The 25,590-nt window shown below is 39.9% G+C and overlaps 1 protein-coding gene across 1 annotated transcript in view; it reads right to left on the bottom strand.

The window, feature by feature from the left end:
- GRIP1 (glutamate receptor interacting protein 1) overlaps nt 1-10,688 on the bottom strand; it is a 275,604-nt gene extending 264,916 nt beyond the window's left edge. The window contains 1 exon segment of the mRNA XM_032221400.1: nt 10,556-10,688. Within this exon segment, the coding sequence (XP_032077291.1) occupies nt 10,556-10,688 (133 nt within the window).
- Nucleotides 10,689-25,590: the final 14,902 nt, after the last annotated feature.

The raw sequence follows: 25,590 nt of genomic DNA, 5'->3' as shown, positions 1-25,590 counted from the left end.
GTGTTGTGACTCGGAGCTCGTTAGTGGGGTTTTGGAGATAAAAGGACGGATGCTGCCACGCCCTGGTTGCAGGAGTCAACGTTCCTTGATCTTTGATCGTGGTTTCTTTGATATACACTTGGAAAAGTGATTTGACTTCTGTAACCCTGATTCGTAGAGACACTTGGAGAAGTGCATTGCCGTAAGAGAGATTTGTTTTATATTCTGTTATCTCGTTAGAGACTGTATTTATGTTATTTTTGGGCTTGAAGCCAGTCTGAGCCGAGAACTGATAAAGAAAGTTCCTTTTAAGTTTGTTTGTCTGCTGTCTGTTAACGAGTTTTGTAGTTTGTAGTTTTATTAGAATTTGTAGGCCGCCCTTTTCCCTGAGGGGACTCAGGGCGGCTCACATAAAACTGGGAAGGGGGGAACACAAACATCAAGATAGAAGACATGTAATAAAATGGTAGGCAACATACATTCATCATTCGGGAGGGGTAACTATCCTTATCCCCAGGCCTGACGGGCGAGCCAGTTCTTCAAGGCTATGCGGAAGGCTTGGACGGTGGAGAGGGTACGAATCTCCACGGGGAGCTTGTTCCAAAGGGCCGGGGCTACTGCTGAGAAGGCCCTCCTCCTTGTGGTTGCCAGCCGACACTGGCTGGCCGATGGAATACGGAGGAGGCCTAGTCTATGGGATCTTATTGGTCGCAGGGAGGTAATTGGCAGAAGGCGGTCTCTCGAGCCATGAAGGGGGGGACAGAACAGATAACTATACCATTTTTCTTCTCTGAAGCAGAAGCTATAAAATGTTGTCCAAGTCTTGTATTAATCAAATATTTTTGATCAGTTGATCTAATGTGAGTTTCTTGCAAACAAATTATATCATTCTTGAACTGTTTATGATAGTGATTTATTTTCTTTCTTTTCTGTGGAGAGTTTAATCCATTGACATTCCATGTTAGGAACTTAGTTGTAATCTTTGGCTCCCTGAAGCTTTTTTAGAGCCATTTGAACATCCTGGAATTTAACCTTTGGTCTGGCTCCTCCCACTGCTTCTAAGCTGGTACCTGTAGCATCTTGACCGGTAACAGGTGTTTGTTGTGATTGTTGCTTTTTTAATTGTTGGTCCATCATCTGGTAATCACACGGGTTTGTCTTTGTTCCTTGGCTCCTTGTACTTCTGAGAGAGAAAGATGATCCATCCTTGTTGATAGTTGTGTAGTTTGCTGTCTATCTTGTCCTTCTTGTTCTCTTTCTCTAGGTCCAGGTAGGACGGGGTGTCCAGTCTTCAAGATATAATTCGCAATTCGCATAATTATAATCATGCAATTATGATAAAAGTCTCGGGCCTTCCTTACTGAATTAAGATGGTATCTTTGCCCCTGATAAATGAGTGCTAGCCCGACTTGTGCATCCCATCCACTGCTTGGGCTATCAAGTCCACGGCCTCGTCCTCCTATTTTAACCGGGCCATGGTCAAGTGGCTTAAGCAGCTCCAGGAGCGTATTCCCATCCAGGATGAGCGGCTCCACCAGGAGCTCTTCAAGATCATGGCGGCCTGCCAGTTTTCTGCTGATGCGACCCTGAACACGGTCAAGTTTGCATCCAGTGCTTTGGCCACTTCTGTCATGTCTCGCAGGCTCTTATGGCTGCGTCACTGGCAGATGGGCAACAAGGCCAAGTGGAACCTAGCAGCCGCTCCATTCAAAGGGCCTAATCTTTTTGGGGAGGCCCTCGATCCCATTCTAGTCGAGAATAAAGACAAGAAGAAGGTTCTTCCATCTAACGCTAAGAAGCCCGAGTCTAAATCTCATCCTTATTGTAGGCAACAGTATAGAGCCACTGATTATGACTATAACCAGTGTTTTTCTTCTTTCCGATCTGACAGACCGTTTCCCAGGTCATCTTTTCAGGACAGAAACCATTTCCAGCACCAGTCCAGGCGGCCCTTTCATGGAGGAGGAGGCCGTCCCTACCGATGAGGGAAGTGACTCGAACCTGAGTCGTCCCATCGGCGGCCGCTTTTCCCTCTATGAGGATCAATGGACGAGATCACGTCGGACACTTGGATCCAAACCACGGTTCGTCACAGTCTCAGGTTAGAATTTCTCTCCACCCCTCCGAATCTCTTCAGGTTGTTCCCTCCATCCTGGAGCCTGGAGCGCCGCCGCCTGATGGATCTGGCCATCTCACACCTTCTCGACATTCAGACGGTAGTTCCTCTAGAGGAACGGGGCGTGGACCACTACTCCAATCTGTTCATGGTTCCAAAGAGCTCGAGGGGCTGGAGAGCAATTCTGGACCTCAAGCGCCTGAACCATTTTCTACTGTACAGGCATTTTAAAATGTCCTCCCTCAAGTCTATCCTTCAGGGCGTCTGGAGGGGGGACTTCTTGGCTTCGGTAGACCTCACAGAGGCCTATCTTCACATCCCAATTCTGGCTGGTCATCGCAGGTTTCTAAGGTTCTCTGACGGGAACCGCCACTACCAATACAGGGCTCTTCCCTTTGGGCTGGCTTCGGCTCCCCGGACCTTCACGAAGGTTCTGGTGGCCCTGGCGGCTCATCTGCGCTCCATCCCGGTACGTCTCCAATGTTATTTAGATGATGTCTTGGTTCAGGTGGGGTCTCTTCCTCAGGCCATCTCGGACCTTCGACTCATCATTCGGAGCCTTCAGAGCCTGGGGTTTTCGGTGAACTTCCCCAAGAGCCACCTTTCCCCCTCCATGAGCATTCTCCACATGGGGACGGTCATAAACTCCGTGTTGGGGGTGGTGCGTCTGTCCCAGGAGCGTCAGAGCAGCCTACGTCAACTGGCGGGAAGCGTTCACCGAAGTCAGTTAGTTTCAATCCTCACTCTATTGCAGTTATTGAGCAAGATGGTCTCTTGCATCGGGATTGTCCCGTGGGCCAGACTTCACCTTCAGCCCCTCCAGTGGGTGCTCATCCCCTTTCAGAGGGGACAGTTGAGCAATTCTCTTCGGACTCTCCGCCTCCCGGTGGGGGTCCGGGTCTCACAGGGGTGGTGGCTTTCCCTGGCCACTCAGCGGGGCTGCTGCTTCTGGGAGCTGGACAGGGTGACCATCACCACAGATGCGAGTCTGTTTGGGTGGGGGCCCCTGGTGGGTTCCCGCATGGCTCAGGGCAGGTGGACGGCCTCGGATCTCCACCACAACATAAATTGGTTGGAGTTGAAGGTGGCCCGCCTAGCTCTACAACACTTTTGGACCTCGGTGGAGGGGCGTCACGTGCTCCTCATGACGGACAATGTGGCCACCAACGCCCACATCAATTGTCAAGGGGGGACCCGCTCTCTGGCTCTCTGGCTGGAGGCTGAGGCTGGGTGCCTGGGCAGAGAGGCACCTGTTGTCCTTGGTGTCGGAGCACATCTCCGGGCTCTCCAACGTCCAGGCGGATTGACTGAGTCGGGCAACTCTGGACAATGGTGAGTGGCAACTCCATCCATCATTGTTTCAGAGGATCTGTTAGAGGATCTGTTTGCTTCATCCGCGAACTCATAACTTTCCTGATTTTTCACCCGTTTCCAGTCCAGGTCTGCGGAGGGCACAGACGCCCTCAGGAGCAGGTGGCCCGGGGGCCTTCTGTATGCATTTCCTCCCATCCCCCTCATTCTGGGGACCATCAGGAAGGTGGTGGCGGAGAGGGCCCTGGTCATTGTGGTGGCTCCTTATTGACCCAGGAGGCCCTGGTTCGCAGATCTAGTCCAGCTGTCGGTGGCTCCTCCATGGAGGATTCCGCAGGAGGAGGTGGTCTTGCAGCAGGGAGCCCTGCTTCACCCAGAGCCTCAGTGGCTCCATCTGACCGCCTGGCTCTTGAACGGCGGTTGCTGAGGAGGGCTAACCTGTCCTCCGGGGTCATTCGTACCATCGAGGCATCTAGGCGTCCGTCGACGACCCGCATCTACAATTCCACCTGGTCAGTCTTTGTCCGGTGGTGTTCTCCTCTTGGCATTTCTCCCGACAGGGCCACAATTCCCAATGTCTTGGACTTCCTGCAAAAGGGCCTTGACAACGGGCTTTTACAAAATACGTTGCGCCGCCAGGTGGCAGCTTTGTCTTTGTTTCTGGGGGGTGGGGGGTCTTCTTCTCTCTCCCATGTTCCCCTGATCAAGCGTTTTCTGAAGGGGGAGGCTAATCTTAGGCCTCCCCCCGTTCACAGGTTCCCCATGTGGGATCTTCCCCTGGTTCTCAGGGCTTTGACGGAGCCCCATTCGAACCTCTCCGGTATGTTCATCTGCGGCTCTTGTCTCTAAAGGTGGCTTTCCTGGTGGGGGTTACCTCCGCCCATCGTATTTCAGAATTGGGCGCTCTGTCTTCCAGGGACGACCTTTGCCATTTTCACCAGGACAGGGTGGTGCTTCGCCTTGATCCTACCTTCATCCCTTATTTTCATAGGGCTCAGGAGATTGTCCTGCTGACTTTTGCCCGGGCCCGTCCAAGATAGGGAGGCTCTGGCATCGCCATGCTCTGAGGATCTACCTCTGGCGGACCCAGGCAGTCCGTAGGTCAGAGGCCTTGTTTGTTTCATTCCAGCTGGGAACGCTAGGTTCTAGGGTGTCCTCGGCCACCATTGGCCATTGGCTATGTCAGGCCATTGCAGAGGCCTATGGAGCGGTTGGTCATCCAGCTCCGTTGGGCATCACAGCCCATTCTACTAGGAGTGCCGCGACCACGGCGGCACGGGCCACAAGGGCCCCGTTTGAAGACATTTGTTGTGCGGCCACTTGGGCTTCTCCGGTGCCTTTCATCTGACATTATCGTCGGGATGCTTTCACGTCAGCGGACGCGTCTTTTGGTCAGACAGTCTTGCAGAGGGTGGCGGCTGATGCTCCCCTTGGGCCGTAGTGGTTTCTTGTTCTCCCTCCATGGGACTAAAACCTGGGTATGTCCCACACGTGACTACTCCCTCCCTTCCTCGAAAAAGAATGCTGGTCTTACCTGAACGTGTCTTTTAAGAGGAAGAGAGGGAGTGGTCACGACCCGCCCTGGGGTTTTCCTTCGGGGCCAAGGGGAGGGCCCAGGTGGTTCCTGGGGGTGTTGGTTGTTGTTGGTTTTTTTGTTGTTTCAGTTCTACCGTTCGTCTTCGAGAAAACTGGGCCAGGATTGGAAGGCACCAGTATTTTAAGAGTTTGCTCTCAGTCTTTGGACCAATCAGGCTTTGAGAATACCCACACGTGACCACTCCCTCAGTTCCTCTTAAAAGACACGTTCAGGTAAGATCAACGTTTGTTTATATATATATATATTCCATTTGGAAGCCTGCCCTTATTGATAAACAAGTCCATAACATGATGAATGACACCAGGCCCACACTCACAAGAGCCACACAGGATATCACCACCAAACATCCACAAAGAAAGCAGACAAAAACCCACACTGATGAGGAGGCACGACCAAGGACCAGAAGCCAGACTGCAAATGCACAATGAGCCTCTTTAAACCCCTCCTATCCTTACATGAAACACAAACCCCCAACCAATCAGAACACACCTCCACCCATTCAGGACACACCTCCACCCAATCAGGACACAGCCAAGCTCCCACCCAATCAGTTCAAACCTCCACTGGCAGTTAAAAGGAAGAAACAGCCGAGATCTCACATTGCTCCTGGAAGCACCAAGCCTGAAGATGAGGAATGAGACTTCGTCAAAACGTCGCCAAGACATCTCCAATTTTACGCGGGAGAAAACCCGAATAACTGTGTGTGTGTGTGTGTGTGTGTGTGTGTGTGTGTGTGTGTGTGTGTATTTATCAGCACAAATACAACATATATATCCGATTTTGGCAGGACAGTCACAATTTCTAACCATTTGTCCCATGTCTCAGGGCATTTTAAAAAAGTCCTGATTTTCTGGCTTCATGTTGAAAGCCCAGTGGATTTGCTTAAGAAATCCTAACTGGGGCAAGACAAAAGACACCCTGTCTAATCCCTCTCTATGTCTCAGTAGTTTCATTGAAGATATTAAAACGTTAAAGCAAGAAAACGCCCCCCCCCGCACTCCCTTTTACCTCATTTTATAAGAAAAGATGACTCAGTACCATAGAGCTGCAGGAAATACTTGGATAGAGAAGTAAGGACTGTTTCTTCCTGGATTTCCCAGAGGGGAGGGGCATGGAGGTTAGAGGTTGGCTCGTGTGGAAAAAATGGTTGCAAAGTTTCTTTGAAAATTTTTTCCTTGGGACTAATAATTTCACCATTTTAATTTGTTCAGTTCTTTGTATTAACATCTACATCATTCTGGATTGACTTGGAATGCATGCCTGCTGGTAAGTGAGCCGGGTTTTTTCTTTTATTTTTTTAATGTATTTTAAAATAATATTTTATTTATTGTGCATAGGATTTTTTAAAATAGTTTTATTCTGTGTGGATTCTTTTTTTAAATTGTCTTAGACTATTTAAAAAAAGATTCTATCCAAAATAAATTGAAGTGAAACCATTTTTAAAAATTCTATGAATTTTTAAAATTCTTTGAAATGTATTGTGCATAGAATTTTTAAAAATAATTTTACTTCAATTTAGTCTGTGTAGATTCTTTTTTTAAATTGTCTTAAACTATTTAAAAAAAGATTCTATCCAAAATACAAAATGCCAGCTGCAGTTATTCACTTAAGAACTGTGGCAAGAAAGGTGGTATAGTGACCAAAGTTACAAAGGCATTTAAAAAAGTGACTGTTGACAATTTTTCACACTTAGCGACCATTTTCACACTTAGCGACCATTTCAGCATCCTCATGGTCACGTGATCAAAATTTTGATGTTTGGCAACAGTTACAATTTATATTTGTAAATCATAGTTATGTTGAAATAAAAAAAATATTACAATACTATTTTTGCGTTATATGAAAATTTTTGTTGCTCCGTATAAAATTTTTAACAAATAAAGGAATGCAATACGTTTCAAATTTAACCAATTACAGGTTATTTTGGAAATGTTGGGACATAAAACTTTCAGTAAGGTTGGAAGATTCCATTTAAACTTGAAAAACGTCCAATTTGGAACACTGTTTGAAATTCTTTAACAAATTTCTCGCTTTTTGTTTAACACAGTCTTACCTAAGTTAATTCCATGTGTTCTAAATGTATTTCAAACCTCTATTTTTATTTTAGAGTCGTTATGAAGGGCTTTGAAAAATTTCATATGCTATGATGTGTCTATGCACCCAAGGCTCAAAACAGTACAAGCAATGGTATTCTCAGTGACAATCTTTGGAAACAAAAGCAGAACTTTAGTGTTGGAGACAATTCTTTGACAGTATCTTATTAGCCAATAAAACAAACACATGTATTTCCGAACAGATCACACCAGAGTACTAAGCACAAACAGAAAAAAGTAAATGAGTCCCTGCAGATTTTATTCAGCTAGTCGTTGCTGACTATAGGGGGCAATGCTCTCCTCCATTTAGTCAGTAGTCTCCAAAGACACTTCCGTGGTCATGTGGTCAGCATGACGTCACGGAGCACTGTTAACATCCCATTGAAGTAGTACCTATTTATCTACTCACATTTGCATGCTTTAGAAATACTAGGTTGGCAGGAGCTGGGGCTAGGACAGGAGCTCACCCCATTGTGTGGCGCTCAGGTCTCGAACCTGGGCTGCTGGCTTTCCAGCTGACAAGCCTAGAATCTTAACCGCTGAGCTATGGCATAAATGACAAGCTGAAATTATCTTTCTCTGAATACATTATGCAAAGGCCTGGCTTTCTGAAAAAGGCTCTAAAACTAGGAATGGTAAAGGAAGAAGATGATGATGACCAGCAGCAAGGTAGATGGACTTAATTACATGGAAATGGGTGCACTGTTGGAAGGCCTGAAGGACCAGGTTAAGGACAGACTGTCACAGAGAAAATCTATATGATCACAAGGAGTCTATACCAACTTGGTGGTATATAATTAATCATTTTAAGGTGATTATTAATTTTACAATTATATTTTGAGATTTTGAAGATGCTAAGACCTGAGAGATGAGCAGCAATGCTACATTTGCATAGCAAAGTTTTGAACATAACTATCAACACTTATTGTGAATAGTACTTAAGGCCATCAGCTATGTTGCTTTATTTTATATTTTTCTCAAAAAATATATAATTAACTATTTCTAACTTGACTGCTTTCTCATTTCACGCACACGTAAACATGCATGATATATTTTTTCACTGCTGCTAAATAAAGACCCAATATAATAGAATGCAAGGGTAGCCTTGAGGAAAAGGAAGGAGAGATGCTGCTTTGGAAACAATCAGGCAAGAGAGGCAGGAGCTCAGAATTGCTGAATAGTCACAGAAAGAAACTGAGAAAGAACTCACACTAATGGATCAAGAAGTAAAAAGTCATGGGTGGGAAGGTTGTACTTTCAGACTTGCAAGATTTTGCTAATGTAACCTTACAATAAAGTAGAATTAATTCACCTATTCCTATTTCCTGCCTGATTTACTTGAGAGGGTTGACATCCACAGACACTTGTAGATACTTGCAGATGCAGTGGGAATAAGTCAGATTAATTGGTAGATTTCCAGTAGGACAGAAGACACAAAGAGTCACACTTTAAAATGAATAGAAAGGTAATGGGTAGTCTGCTGTTGTGTTTTTCGAAAAATTTCTTTTCTTCTATAAATCAGAGTCAGGCTTCTTCCCCACAACATAAAATAATAACAGTTGTACCATAGAAAGAAATTACTTTAATTTACTGTAACTACTGTACAAGTAAGCAAAGTATGAGAGATAACAACTCTATACAGTAGTAACTATGTATTCCAATACTCAACAGAGTACCAGAAATCATATGATAAAACATTCAAATCTTTTGACAATTATTTCAATATCTATGAAATATAAATATTACTTTTAAAATCACTTATGACTAACCATATATTTATAATTGAATCCTACTAAAATCAGTTTTATTTGTTAAACAGTCTTTCCCAACTTTAAAACAAAAAATTATTTGCAATCTGTAAATGTTATAAACCAAATTAAAACAGCTACATAACGGATGGTAGTATGATAAATTACTAATAGAAAAAGCATTTTTTATTTACTTGATTTCTTTTCAAAGGCAAATTGGTTGGTAACATAAATCTATGCTGGAATGACTATATTGATAACATGGAAGATTACATGGAGAAGAATCTGACTGTTCATTCTAAATGGAGAGACTCTTGCAAAATAAAGTTATTCAAAAAAACAGCTGCTTTGATAGAATTAAGCGATCTATTTGTTTCTTTTGATTTTATTTTCCAAGATAAAGGGAAACCTAGTTTAAATAGTTGTAGACTCTAAAATTGTACAATAACAGAAGTTGTACAAATTACTATTTTAATCACTTTCAGATTCTGTACTCTGCATAGTATATTTATGTTGATTAGTTGATAAGTATACTATTATACTATTAATCCTGTCATGAATTCATTGCTTTACATGTAGAAGTAATAGACTAAACAAATACAATGCAACCAACTTTTAAAAAAAAAGAAATGACAATTCTATATCAAAAACTCTGCTGTTGATAAATATAGCATTGCCACATGATTCCAGCAATGTACTTTTCCAAAACTGCAAAACTTCTGTTTCTTCCTCCTCTCGGAAAAGGAGATAAACTGCAACACACAGCAAAGTAGACTATAAGCCATCTTTTATATTTATGAATAAAAAAGCATAGACTGATATACACATTTTTTAAAGAAATGTGTTATGCTCATGAATAAACAGAACAGAAACTGTTGATTGCAAAGATGATCCTTCCTACACATCTGTTAGTTTATGGCTGCTCATATTGTCAATGTCCTTTACCTTAAGCATGGCACAGTAAATTCAGACAAGCCTATGTGTGATTCCCTTGCCCATTGTTCCTGTAGGAATTCGTGGGCATTTTAAATCTACTGGAATAGGTACAAGACAACACACGAGATCAGGGAATATGCAGGCACAAAGAATATTATGAACACTATATGTTCTAGCTTCAAATATTGATGTTGAATTGCTCCTAATTTTTATAAAATGCAGTGGCAGGCACATGGCTGCAGAATAAATTAACAGAATAGTTCTTTCATTTTCTAACAATGCTATGAATGAACACCTGAAAAAATAAACCAGCTTTACTTTCTATTGAAAAAAAATAAGGAAATGTTAAAAAATGTTAAAAGACTGGCTTATGTTCAGTTTTATTTTTAACTTCAACCTTAATCTTGTAAGCAAGCTCATTTTCAGAGTGTTTTAAAATGATATTTCCTTACAATACTGTACATGGACAGAGCCCTGAAGCAAACACACAGGCACACACGTGCACTGTTATAAATTGTCTGCAGTGTGAGTTTAAAGCACTAGAGTGATTTAATAAAAGTCTTGCACAATAGAAATCAATTAAATGTACTTGAAATATTAATCCTTTCTTCAGAGCTTTCCTTTCGTTCACACAATATAGTAGCCTTATACAAAAAGCCACCACCTTCAACATGTCTAAAAAGAAAAACAGGCTGCAATCCCCTTTTTTGAGCTTAAAACAATAGTAACCCCCTTTGTCATAGTAACAGAAGAAAAACATTTGTACAGTCCTTACTTGGAAAATGCTCTGAGGCATAATAATATACATCCTCATAGCCCTCGTGATAATCTTCCTCCGGACGGTACTTTTTGCCTTTTCTTCTTCTTGATCTCCTTATCTGCTTGACCAACCCCAAGAAACGGTCCATCTCATTCACCAGCCCACAGGCTCCGGTCTGTGTATCTTTTGTTGCTATTGCCCAGAGCTACACATCACAAACAGCTGGTGGCAAAAGAATTAATAGCCAGGAGAGAGAATTTGCCCCTTTGACCAGCCAGCTTGCCACCACTCAAAAATCAGCTTCAGCTCTGGCAATAAAAGGACACTGCTTTACCTTCATCTGACTCTGCATTAAAATAATCAAAGGTACTATCTCTACATCTTAAAGCAAATACTTAAAAAGAAGAAATGGTAAGCTAAAAAGGTAGGATCTTTACGGCAAGAACACTTTAATAAATGAAATAAAGTTAACAATGGATCTGACAGCAAGAGGAATCCTAGCCATAGAATTTCACTATTCTCTGTCTTCATCATTTGAAGTGGGGCCAGAGGGGAGGAGATAAACGCTACTCAATGGACTGAACCACATCTGAAAACACAAGAGGTTTTCTCCAACCTAATAATTACTCCTTGTTATTTATAGCCACACAACCTCTAATCACTTAAGATTACATTTATTTTTATTCACTTTCTTCTTTTGCTTGCTTAGTTTACAGAATAAACAATGCACAGCTCATTCCTGCTACAAACAATGCAATCTGAACAAATAACAAATGGTTTAACCCATATACACAGATCACTCAATGGCAAGCGTGCACTGAATGTGTTAATTGGAGCAGCAAGAAGAAAGCTTGGCAGACGTTTTTAAATGAAAAAAATTACACACTGGGCACTGATACACCTCAATGATTATGTGAACGAATATTACAATATAGAGATCTGTATTCTTATGAATTCAAGGAGGCTTAAAGAAATTATCAAAGGAAACTAGAAATAAACATGCCTCGTTGATTTAAGTTACTTATTGAAAAATATTTTCCCTAATTTCAAAACTTTAAAAAAGCATGTGCTATGAAGTTATTCCTTGAAACCTCTTTCAAAGCCTGAAAAATTTTCAATACTTTCCGTTTCCATGAACCTCATTTCACAAGCATTCTTGAAGTTAAAGATGGAATTTCTAACAAAATCAGACCAACTTTTATCGAAATAGCCTTGTTTTAAAACATACCTAATTGTCATAAATGATTTTAAAATCCTCACCAATACCTACAGTACCATTATTAAATTGTTTGCAATATAACTAATTTGGGCAGAAAAAAGGAAGCATTTCACAGAATATATATTAAATTATGAAAGCTGCTAATAAAATAGGTGCTGCTTGTCAACATATGGGAAGATTTAAAACTAGGTCATGGAGTTTAAGTAGCTAGTAAATACAATGACTGGCGAAGGCTACAGGTAGTCCTTGAGTTACGAATATAACGGAGCCTGTCCATTCTATTCATAACCCGAGAATTCATAAGAGTGAATCTCATACAATGAACGTGATCACTCCCTCCTTTCGCCCATGCACTTGCTAATCGAATGTGCGACTCGTTAAGTGAACATGAAGTATCTCGGGGTGGGAAAGGCCATCGGGGCTTAGTAATGGAACAGACCACACAAAGCCTCCCTCAACCCATAGATACCTCATTTTCTCTCCCTTGGGTTGCCCACAATTGCTTCCTCTCCCATCCTTCGTAGGAGCGAACAAGCATAGTTGTTGCAACATTTGTAATTTTGGGAATTGTTCATAAATGCTAGTGGGCACTTATTGCATAACTTCGAACGTTCACTAAGGGAACTCTCATTACCTGTACCTCCAGTTCAGGAAGTGGGGAATAGAGATACCAGCAGATTGCAAGTGTTGTACAACATAATGTCAATTATCTTATCAAATTACCTTAGACAATATGAGAAATCAGGCTAACTACTGACATCAAACACGCAAGCACAATAACTCATGATAGCTTTTATTTACTATCTTCCTATCCCTCCTCACCATAAAGTGAAAACATAGCAATAAACAAAAATTGCTGTGGAAAATAAATAGGAGAGTATTATTGTATTCTCTCTCTGCTAGGAAGTTTCTTATAGTTATCCAGCTGTCCATGTGTGGTTAGAACTCTGGACAGATTGCAAGGTTCTTCACTCACTTTGACGCTCCTAACTTTCCTCCTATGGCAGGGATGTCAAACTCCCAGCCCTGTCACTCCTGGCTCACAGGCCAGATGCGTCATGCTTTGCCCACACCTGGTTTAGCAAAGGGGAAAAAAGTCTCAATATGTCATGTGAAGCCACTGTGATGATGTGAGTTTGACACTCCTGCCCTATGGCAAAGGACACCCAAACCTGTTTCTGGAAATCTTTTTACTTTCCCCTATGGGAGGTTCCAGCCATTGATGAGAGATTAGAAAGGTCATTCTTGTTCGGACCTAAGGTACCTGAGACAGTAAAAAGCACATGCTTAGTCCCAAAAACCCTCTTTTTATTTCAACAGCTGTGAATTATGTTCATTCACAGCCCATAATGAGTCACAGATAGTTTGTAAAGAGTCCGACAGAAGTCTGCCACAGTCCTTTGGGTAAAGCTGATAAGCACCCACCTTTATCTCCCTTGAAACGCTGCCAAAGACTGAACTGCTAATTAGCTTTGCAAGGCCACGGAGCACAGAGTCAAAACGGAGCTTCAGAGTTTAAACTGACCAGAACGAACAAAGTTGCTTCCTGCAAAGTTTCACGTGCCCTTGCTTCTCCTTTATGTCTTATGAGAGGGGCCAATGATCTCCAAGCCTTACTCCTGAGTCTCCTCTTTTGTCTTAACTGTTCTTGCCTTCTGGCAGCTCTGTGCATGCACACACTGGGAATAGGCTCCCCCAGTTCCTCTGCCTCGCTGATGTCCGACTCTGGGGGCTCTGGAGGCAGCACATAACTGCCAGATGGCCCTGGCCCCTCTCTGCCTCTGATGCAGAGCCCTCATCCGAGCTATCCCCAGACTCCAGGACTGGCCCATGTTCCTCCCCAACCTTCTCACTGTCCAACTCTGCTGCCAGCTCCGCAGACCCCTGGTGGACCACAACAATTCTAAAATCTGTTCCATTCTAGAAGGGACACCACAGCTATGGTGGCATTTTTAGCTGAACAGAATTGCATCCAATAGAATAGACAGAGTGTTGGAGGTATCTCCATTCATTAGCATGTAGGCAAGTAAAGTATGCTGCTTTTTGTAGGAAGTCTCACCAACCTCCATGCCATCAGAGGCTGGTTGATCTCCCACAAAACAAGTACCAGTAGGAGCTTTCCTCCCACTGGCTTGTTTCCAGATGCTGAAAATTCAATCCCATCATCACAGGCCACCTGACTGGAGTGATGGGAATTTGTATCTTGATTTCAGAGAGTACAGTACAAAAGACCACACACAATTGTTCCAGTAAGTGCTGACATTATTATTATTGCTGCTGTTAATGTCATCAGTAGCATTACTCATTGGAAGAGTCACAAAACATTTTTATTATTCTGGGTGTTACTGTACTGGAAAGTCTGAAATTCCCTTTATAAAAGGCTTCATAATAATTCTATATTTAGGGTAGTCATCTTTTCTTTTCTTCAAAATAATGGAAGAAAACATCACATTCCAAGAATATGAGTTCAGTAAAAGGGTTGTATCCTTATCGAAACTGTGTATCTTCAATTTGTAACCCAGTCTCTAAAATGGGTATATTTTGAAATAATATACTTCAGTCTCATAAAAGACATCAAGAATTTTAAGGGAAGTGTAAGACTCAGGTTAAAACATTGAAAAAAAGCCCAAGAAGGGTTTTGAAAGCAGAAATAGCCTGCAGTCATAAAGCCTCTTCCAGTTATTGCTGCACAGTGATGACAATGATAAACTGAAGGCTTTTATTCCTATTGAGCTCAAGCAAGAATGCTTGGCTTAGGGATAAAAGTGACAAACCTATATGCATTTTCTTAGCACACTTTAGATGTCCAGAGTTTTCCATAAAGTAAAGATCTGATATTTATTAATTCACTGGAAGTCCTTTATTAATTGTTTGGCTCTCTAGATTCCTTTAATAGTTACTCAATAGCTTTGTCAGATTTGTCAAATTTATATCCCATTTTCAATCAGGATATCAAAATAGCTTATATGGAGATCTCCCTTAATCCTCAGAACAACAACCCTACAGGTTAGTTGGAGTGACTAGCCCCAAAGCACCCAGTCAAGTTCTAGATCTATGGCTATACATAAATATGCCCAAACCCCAGATGCAGCCTTTACCAGTACATTGCACATTGATTTAAGATTTTTCTTATCCTTAGAAGTCCAAGGAAAGGGTAATTGTATTTAAAAAGCAATGTCAACTTACATCCTGGAAAGGCAAAGGAAGGTCTAAATATACAATTAAAAGTAATTAGTGTAAACTAAGAATAATTAATCGGTCAGACAGCAATTTCTTTGCATATATCTATTATATATATATATATATATATATATATATATATATATATATATATATATATATATATATATATATATATATATATTGTATCATATTAGATGGAATAGTGACTTCTGAGCCCTCCAATCCAATCTTTATGCAGTGGAAGAATTTATAGGGTATAAGTTATTCATAATAGTCACTCATCCATTGTCTTCTTTTTAAGAAATCAATTCCACCATTTCAAAGGTCATCTTTCTCATTGACCGATTTCTCCTAGAATCAGAAAGTTCTAAATATATAGTCTAGTCAATAACATTACAGCTCTTTGAAAACAGATTTCATATAAGCCACTCCAGATGGCTGTTCTACACAAAGCATTCTGATATACACAGCAGCCAAACATGGGGACTGTGAGCATTATATTCAAACTCTTCAAAGTGGTACAGTTGTCAAAGTTTCTCAGCTACAGCAGTGCAAACTGCTCATCCCCATTGTAAGTTAGTCTACCTCTTCCCTATGAAACAGCTGCTTTGTTAGATCGAAGAAATTGTTTGATTTATTAAGATAAAACATAGTTTAATAAGTAAAACTATGGGTATAATCAGATTAAAAAATCTAAAGAAAAAACCCACAGTATTATTTGTTTGTTTGTGTGTTTGTTTGTTCAGTCAGTCAGTCAGTCAGTCAGTGAGTAAGTCAATGATCCGCAGAAATACTGAGCCATTGAGACAAATCTCCATTTCCCTGGGAGTCCCGAGGCCTAGCAGCATAACCAGATCTTGAGGGCTTTTCAAAAAATCGAAGGGCCAATCTAATTTCAGAGGGAAGGATGTTCATAGGCTAAGCACCATAGCACAGAAAGCATTTCTCCTGGGATCTACCAGAGGTAGGGCCCACACTGATGATATCCACAGCAAGCCTTCTCTGCAAGACCTAACGGAGCAGGCTGCTGTAACTTGGAAGAAGTGATTCTTTAGATAGCCCAGTCCTGTGCTGTGAAGGGTTTTAAAGATTAAAACCAGCACCTTGAATTGGACCTGGAAATAACCAATGCAGCTTCTTAAGCAGACGTGAAACATACTGGTAATACCTCAAACCATGGCAATGGATAAGCTCACCCAGCAGCCGCATATATATTGAAAAGAAGAAGAGAAAGCACAAAGCCCTGTGGCACCTCACATAATAAAAGCTGAACATCAGACCTTTCCTCTCCAAGTTTCACCAACTGGAATTGACCCTGAAGGAAGATGATTTATTTATTTATTTAGCTTATAATTAGAACATGACAGAAGTAAACATTTATACACAATCCAAGTTGTGCGTCTGTAGAATTCCTTAAGCTACACATGCTCCCAGGGCTGTGCTAAATGGGTGGCAATGACCAGATGTAGCCATACTGCTCTCTTGAACTTTGTGGTCATGACAAACAGAAGTGCATAAAATCAAGGAAAGAGATGAATTCCATAACACTGTGCCGCCACCACTACCCCAATCCTCTGAGCTGATTTAGAAGGATACCATGGTAGATAGTATTGAAAGCTACTGAGAGGTCAAGAAAGGCAAGGATGAATACACTACCCCCATCCTGTCCAGATCAGAGGTCATCCAAAAGATCTCGATCCCACGCTCAGGTCAGAATCCTGACTGGAAAGGATCCAAATAATTTGCTTCCTTCAAAGTTCTCTGGAATGCAACCACCTTCCTGTGAAGGAGAAGCTGCTAAGAAAATTGAAAGCACCTTTCTATTTGAGCCTTGTAAACAGAGTCAACATGGCAGAATTGCTTATACAGCTTATTGAAGCTGTAACCTTGAAACAGGTAGGGAAGAAGATGGGAGGAGAATAGAGGAGATTGGTATATTTTGAAAGCACAGCGGCAGCAAACAAAAATGAACCAAATAAAGTAAAGAATATTCTTCACAGAGAGATGGAAGAGTCTGGAGAGGTAAAGCAAAGCATAACATTGGAAAACTGCCCATCTTTACCTACTGCCCAATAATGAAGAAGAAAATAACAAAACAAAAAAATCTCAGAGGAGATTTAAAGCCAGAACAGAGTCAATAAGAGCTAAAATACACTTGTATATTAGTGACAATTTGATGACTGCCCTTAAAAATATCAGGAAATATATTATGCCTTGAGCAAGCAGGGCGACAAGTGAAGACAAGGCTTATTAGATCAACTCATACCCCTGTGTAGAAGGGACATCAGAAAATTTTTTGTGAAGCTGTTTCATTCCATAAATCGAAGCAGAGTCTCCCCTATTCAAGGATGTTATTACATTTGCTTTTTAGAAGGAAGGATGTCAAAAACTTGTACAAGACAATGGAAGTGTGTTACAATCCATGCAGAGATTCTTTAGTGGGACTAATATGCAATTGGTACTAGAATACAGTAAAAGGTATTCATCAGATATTGTTAACCGGTACAAAACAAGAAAGTGTACTTTTAGAACTTTAGTTAAAAACAGCTGCTACATTTAGACTTTAAATCTAATCTCTCATAAATGATAGGCTTATATGACAAAAGCCAGATGAAGAGGATATTGGATATCTTATATTGGTAGAATTAGCTAAACTGTGCAGATGACAACTCAGTGCTTTTTGAAAACCAAAAATGATTGCTTGGCATTTCATTTTCCAAGAAATCTAAAAACACTAATAAGTTTACAAATATAAGCATATTACTCTGTTAAATTTTAGTTGGTGTTCAGTAGGTAAATGTTACCATACCATGCCAGAGACATCTTATAGCCAATAAAGATTTGACTTTAAATTCTTTCAGAGATTTTTCAAAGAATCTGCTAGCCAACAAACTAAGGTTATGTCTGCAACTATTATGTCAGAGGTGACTCAAATCTGAACAAATCTTTCTCTCATATACATTCAACTTGTGTATGATTTCCCTAAATATCAAATAAAGTAGGGAAAAAATAGGAGTGTTAATACACACACACACACACACACACAATTTCTTTAGCAAAAGAAAACAAGTACATTTATATTATGAATCATTAACTATTTTAGTTCCCTACTGATCCCTTTTTTTGCTGGGAAAACAGCTACATATCAAAAACATAAAAGAAAATGCAACCTGTTTTACTTAAGCAAGGGATACCAACAATCCATAAGTAATTCTGCACACCATCAGGAATGCTAGTTTAAAAAGCAAATATACTTATTTGCATATTCATTTATTCAACGTAGCGTAAAAATAATCTGATAAAAAACAAAGGCAAACCACAAGCAATATATCTTACTTTAAGATCAGAGGTTTATTGTTTCTAAACATTTGGAACAAAAGAAAGAAGCAAAAGATATACTAACAACAGAAAATTCACATTGTCAAACCATTGCAATGGGGTCCAATGACACATAGCAGATCATACAAGGACTGCTATTGGGCAAAGGACACCATTCTCATCTTAAGCCACGTTTCTTATACTTTTTTTTAAAACTGACATATGAATTCCATATTTTCTGTTCGCTGTTCTTTCTTACTTTCTTATTGACCGTCACTTTCTGTAAACACCCGTATACATTTGAAGCTCTTAAGACACTTGTTACTTTCAATTCCTCATTTCCCACCGTCTCATTCTTCCTGCTCTAAATATCAAGTACAAATGCAGAAAATACAGCACACAAACCAGCACATTAGAAATATGTCTGGTACATTTTGCAATTATGTTAGTTTAAAACTTTGGTTCAGTGCAAGCTCACTCCTAGGCCTATTACCTGCAGCTTTCTGATGGATACATTCCTCCTCTGTCAAACTTATTCATCTACCTTTTTATATTACTCAGTAACTAAACTTAAATTTATATAACTTAAAGACATAGTGGTGCAAATTAATCCATTAATTACTTAATTAAAAAATAAAAAATATATAATGTAGTACAATAAATTACTTCAAGTTGGTAATATTGTGGGAGCAAAATTCCATTTATTTTCGAAATGTAATTCTTGCCTTTAAAAGTATTCAAGACAAACATAAAATGTTGTTTTATACCAAGTCAAAACCATAGCTGCCCGTCTTAATGACAGTTTTCCAGGCTTCACACCCCTGGTAATGATTGATGAACATTCTTGTTAGTATTATCATTACTGTTTTTTCACATCATCATATTAATATAGAGGTTGCTTATTAAATTAACATAAAATGAAAAATACTGATCAAATTAATAAATACAAAAGGCATACACTTTAATTATAGTACAGCTCTTTATCACTGCCTTATAAAGACATCAAAACAAAATTGTAACAAAATAAATAAAGCTACAAAGAAAGCAGCAATAACATCATGTGCTTGTGCTCTCTGTAGGTCTGCATCCCACCCACCCCCAATAGAATGAGAAACTCCATAATGACGGCAGACGAGCACTCTTGAAACTGCCTTGGGACTGATTAGTAAGAGTTCAGTGATCATTTCTACGCAGGCTCATCACTCATAAATGAGATACACAATGACCAAGAAAAAAATGGTAATACTAGTGTATTTTTGCCAATCTGAGCTTATGGAAAAATGGTGAGATATAAACCTAACACATAAAATAAAATAATAGAAATTAAAGGAGATCAAAGAGGAGAACTATGATCAGGTAATACAGAACTGTCAACAGATTTCCTCAGATTTTTTTCAGTCAAAAAAAATTAGTACTTGTCATGTTTTAAATTTTAAAAGAATATATTAACAGAATAACATTTAAGATAATTTCCACTAGAAACATTTTTTTTTCATTTCTGCAGGAAGAAAAATATTAGAAATTATTGAGATTAATTGCTACTGTAAATAACTCAAGTTGGTAGTCACTGTAATATAGTATTTGCATTTCCTTTTGCCATTGGCTTGGTGATATTGAATGCATCTACATTCAAGAATTCCTTCCCCACCAAAACAAAGAAAGATCATTCATTCAATACGCTGGGATCACCTTCACCATGTGCATTGCCTACTCCAGGAAATGCAGCTCTCTGATTCATGAAACAGAGAACTGTTCTAATTTAAGGCATTTATGTCTAATGAATGTTTTATGTAGCCACAGTTGACAAATAATTTTCCCCCAAAGAAGAAATTTACAGCCTGAAACACATACACATATTGCACACTGCGGTTGGTTCAATAAATCTCCCAAGTACTTTCTAAAATTCTGTGTAGCACTTGCTTCAAGGAAGCTGCAATTACTCATCTTAAATCTTGTGTAAGGAGAGGAAAAAGGTGAGAAATTCAGCAATTCAGAGAGTATGAATTTATATGGAAAGAAAGCTGGAAATGTTAAGGAAATTTGTTTATTCTTTTAAGATCAGAAACACTATTTTAATTACAATTATCATTTTACACAAATATGGACTCTACACAACTAGTTTTATGTCTTAGAATTATCTCCTTTACTCTTGCTTTCCTATTTTTTTCCCTTTTGCTCCAAAACCAGATTGCAAGGGAGGCTATCTTCTTTTTCCGATATATTAATTCTGAAATTAGGGAGACTCAAATCCAAATCCAAATCATTTTCTTGAAAACAACATGATTTGGCACTGCAACCTTCTGAGATTTCTTTTTTTATTATTCTGCAGTCTAGCTTACAACTCTAGGATTTCTTCACAGGCTTTCAAATAAGATTCAATATACCCAAATTTGAAAATATTTGACTTAAGACATTTGTCTCAAAATAGGAAATAAATGGGTATTTTGAATGATATGTTCTCAAGTTCTTTAGATGATGGTAACAATCCGATTTAGCTCTAGTGTCTGTAAATCTGCTTTTAATTTAAAAATAAGTAGAGACATTTCTATCAAGGATGTAGATCTCACCTTGAGGATAGAGAAGAAATGAATTTGCGCCCCTTTCTGGATCGGGATGCTCTGTGCAGTCCCTCATGCCCTCGTCCTTTCTCACCTCGACTACTGTAATGCTCTCTACATGGTGCTGCCCTTGAAGAGCACCCGGAAGCTTCAACTGGTCCAGAATGCAGCCGCACGGACTTCCTGGGGGCGTGGCCTGTTGCCGAGGAGGGCTCCACCGAGCTCCTCAGAGATCTGGTCTGTATATCTAAATAAGATCATAGATAGCACCCCTTTTTGGCTAAGAAAGGGGCAGGGAGGGTAGCTCCGTAGACTAGGGTCTATTCGTAAGCCACAGCCTTTTTCTTTTTTTGGCTGTGGAAGAGATTAGATCCAGCCGAAGCGGAGCTTTTATCTCCGACCAGTTCTTCTCAGCTGCCTTTTTTTTTTTTGGCAGCCCCAGACAGGCTAGCCCCCCCAGGACAAAACAAAGTTTTTTTCAAGCTAGATTTGATACGGGAGGGTACCACCCCTGTGAGATTTATGCTTTTATTACTATCTTAAATACCAGCACCATTCGTCTTAAAGACTTCTTTGTTTAAATAGACTTCAAAATGGCGATTTCTCTCCGTGGATGATTACTGGATGTACTTAGCCGGGCTTATCTTTCTGCAGACCGCTCCTTAACAAAATAAACTCTTTTTCTTTGGAAATAGAGGGGAGCGAAGCGCTGCTTACTTGTTTATTTATTATGGCACCCAGATCAAAGAAGCGTCTTGCTACAAATGTGTCTAAAGAATTTAAAGAATCTTTTTTGGAAATACAGCCTTTGTCTTCTACGCCCTCTACTGGAGAAGTTTTAACACAGGAATATCTCTTTAAAATCTTTGATGCCTTTAAGCAAGAACTTAAGGAATTTGTATTGCAACTTTATGATGATCTAAAATCTAAAGTTAATCAAATGAAGGCGAATACGTTTGCAGCCGTGTCTGCCCTGTCGGATTACTCTGCTGAAATAGAGAACAAATTGGAAAGTCTGGAGAAGGCTAATTTGATTTGACTACCAATATTCAAATTTTACAAGAAAAAATTAGAAATAACGAAGAACAGCTTATGATGCTAAATTTGATAGGAAGGCATTTTCAATAAGAGTCAGAGGATTCCGTGAAAAGCAGCAAGAGAATTTGAAACAGACCTTTGCTGAAGCCTTCAGCCATGCGCTGGGAAGCCCGGGACTTAACTTTGATTGGCAGATTCGGAAAATCTATCGCCAGAACTCATTGATAGCGGAACAGCGACAGCTCCCGAGGGACATAATTATACATTTCTCTACAAAAGAATCTAGAAACGCGATTGTGCAAAAGTTTCATAATAACAGTCTCCGAGTTGATGACCAGGACGTGATTGTCTTCAAAAATATACCTTCCCAGATGTTGAAAGCAAGAAGGGACTACACCTTTTTAACTAAAGAGCTTAGGAGTCAACAGATTCGATACAGATGGGAGGCCCCTGCCGGCATCACGGTTACATTTGAGAATCAAAGATTTTCGTCTTAACTCTGTTTCGGAGGCTCAAGATTTCTATTCTAGGATTCTGAAGGCGGGACTTCCTGACGCGCTTGGAAGAGAGGAGAGACAAGCGGAAGGAGAAAGCAAACGGCTGGCCATGCGGCTGCAAGATGGAGGGGGTAGCCCCTCCTCCCTCGGAGAAGCAGAAGAACGCAGATCGAGAATTTAGATACTTCAAAAGACTTCCTAAAGTTGAGGACTGAATGGGGGTTTGAGACCTCTCTCCGGTAGAAAAAGTGGACTAATTTTATCAGAAGGGAAAGCTGGGTGAAACTACTTTGAGCTAGATTCTAAAGTAACGTTAGCATAAATTGATAGTGGTTAAAAGAATGCGGAATGATTTATGTTGTTTAAACTTTGTTAGAGGGGACTATTTTAAAATAGAAGGTTAACTGACTCTTGCTGAAGTATTATTTGAATATGATCCATGCTATTTAACTTTTATTTGAAGGGAAAGTTGGTTGTAATAGTTCTGAGTTACATCTCAAATAAACGCTAGTATAAATTTGATAGTGGTAAATATTAGACAAGCATGAGATGAGGGTAAAATGCATGTGGAATGAACTACGTTATTTGAGGTAAATATCAGACAAGCAAGGGAAGAGGGCAAAATTTATGTTGTTTAAAGCTTATTAGAACAGGAAGCCGCTTGGGATTATCTTAAGATAACTGTAAAAAGAATGCGGAATGATTTATGTTGTTTAAACTTGGTTAGAAGCGACTACCTTAAAATAGAAGGTTAACTGACTCTTGTTGAAAGTATTATTGGAATATGTGGAATGATTCATGCTACAATCGCTCTGAGTTATATTTTAAACAAATGGTAGTATAAATTTGATAGTGGTAAATATCAGACAAGTGGGGGATGAGGGTTAAAATACATGTGGAATGAACTAAGTTATTTAAATTCTATTAGAAGGGGAAGTTGGTGGAATTATCTTAAGATAGAAATTGATTCCTGTGTAAAGTAATATCTGATCTACGCTGCTTAACTTACTAAGAAGGGGAAATCTGGTTAGATTATTTTGAATTACTGTTTGAAAAAGGGGTAAAGAAAGATCATTTACGTTGTTTAAATTTTACTAGAAGGGAAAGTTTGATTACTTGTCTGTAAAGTTATATTGAATATATGGCATGAACCACGCTGCTTAAATCTTATTGGAAGGGATCATGAGGTTTAGGAAGGGAACGGGAGAGCCTACAGAAGGTCGGGGTAAATAGCAAAGAAGTAAGAGATGAGAATAAAATATAGATAGAATGATTTATACTATTTAAGCATAGATAAAGATGGGGGGCTGAGATCAACACGAAGAGTGGTTTCTTTTTTTTTTTTTTCTCTTTTCTCTTTTCTTTTTTTTTCTTTTTTTTTTTCTTTCTCTGCTTTTCTTTTTTTTCTGATATATTACTTTATTTTTTAATCCATATGTATACAAGATATTTTAGATAGAAGGTAGTGCAGGTGTGGCCCTGGAAGCCGGGAGGATTAGGGATGGGGATTGTGGGGGGTGGGGTGGGGGGGTGTTAATATAGTTTTAATAAGAACAAGAATGTATTTATATACGGTGGTTCTTTTTTTTATTATTATTATTATTATTATTATTATTTTCCTTGGTTCACTTTACTTTTATCAGATCAAACAATACTCGAATAAAGGCATACACCAAGGAGGGAGGTAGAGGGAAGGAAGAGGGAGGAGTAAGGAAGGAGTAAGGGGAATGTAAGGAGTAAGGGGAATGTGTCTGGGGAGTAAGGGGAGAAGGAAGGTTTGAGGGGAAAGGGAAGTAGGAGGGGAGTGTTAGAGGGAGAAAGGAAAGTTGGAGGGGGTAGATGGGGTGTATGGAGGATGCAAGGGTTAGGTGGGGTTGTGAATGATGAGTTGTGTTTCCTTTTATTTGTTCGTTTTATTCCCTTTTTCTTTTTTTTCTTTTCTTATAGTAAATACCCTGTATATAAATGATTGCAAATGGAATGTGAAAATTGAATAAATATTTTATACACAGAATGCAGCCGCACGGGTTATCATGGGGGTACCTAGGTGCTCCCATGTTACACCCCTTTTAGGCAGCCTGCACTGTGCCGGTTGTCTTCTGGTATGATTCAAGGTACTAATTATGACCTTTAAAGTGCTCCATGCTTAGGCCCAGTGTACCTGCGAGACCACCTACTGCCACCAGTAGCCTCCCACTGTCTAGTGTGATCCCACAGAGTTGGCCTCCTCAGGGTGCCGTCGGCCAGACAGTGTCGACTAACGACCCCCAGGGAGAGAGCCTTCTCTCTGGGAGTGCCTTCCTTCTGAATGAGCTGCCTCAGAGCTTCGTATAATCCCCGACCTCCGGTCCTTCCGACGCACCCTAAAAAATTGGCTTTTCCAGCAAGCTGGCCTGGCCTGAACAGAATAAAATAAATGATTAATTTGGTTGTTAATTTTAATTTAATTTTTAAATTTTTATTGTAAATACAATTGGGGTTTTTTTAGGATACTTTATTTAATGTCCCTTTTAATTTTTGTAATATGTGTTTTCTTTTATGTTGTACGCCGCCTTGAGTCCTGGGGAGAAGGACGGCATATAAATCCAATGAACCTAACCTAAACCTAAAGAATGAACTGTTAGGGAAGATGTTGAGAAAAATTACCCAGTACTGAAAAAGAGGTGAAAGAAAACCTAGATGGGTTTGAGACAAACTTAGTCAGGTTTTCAAGATATTAATAGTCTATCATATTGCAATAAAAAGCACTTTGAATTCCAGCTGTGCTGTTTTTTGGCTACTTCATAGGGCTGACAATTTCCTATCATATTATTTCAAAATTTTAACAAAGCTCAAAGGCTTTAAGAGACTTCCAGAAAAATTCCATTCCATTCAAATGCCATTATGGAGAGAGGAGCTATCTACCTTTGATCGCCAGATGGTGATACTGGTGACTGCCATTCAATACGTAATATAGACACTGTCACTCTCCTAGCTATTATGATTAAGAAAACCAGTTTTAGGCATTTAAAGAAGAGAAAGCTACAAACTTAGCAATCACCTGTACTGCCCAAAACTGTCAACAAACATGTTTAATGGGCTTTAGAGATATTTCAGAAAATCAACCATCCCTCAATCAGCCTGCTTTTCATACAAAAAAAATGTTGTGGGTGGAGCATTCAGATCAATCATACAGACAATTATTACTACAAGAAGAAATAAATCATCACAAGTGTAGTTTGGATAACCAAACATTCT

Source organism: Thamnophis elegans, chromosome 7, assembly GCF_009769535.1.
Source record: "Thamnophis elegans isolate rThaEle1 chromosome 7, rThaEle1.pri, whole genome shotgun sequence".
NCBI classification, from domain to species: domain Eukaryota; kingdom Metazoa; phylum Chordata; class Lepidosauria; order Squamata; family Colubridae; genus Thamnophis; species Thamnophis elegans.
Note: the sequence above shows the minus strand (reverse complement) of the source record. Positions and strands in the feature narration are given on the sequence as shown.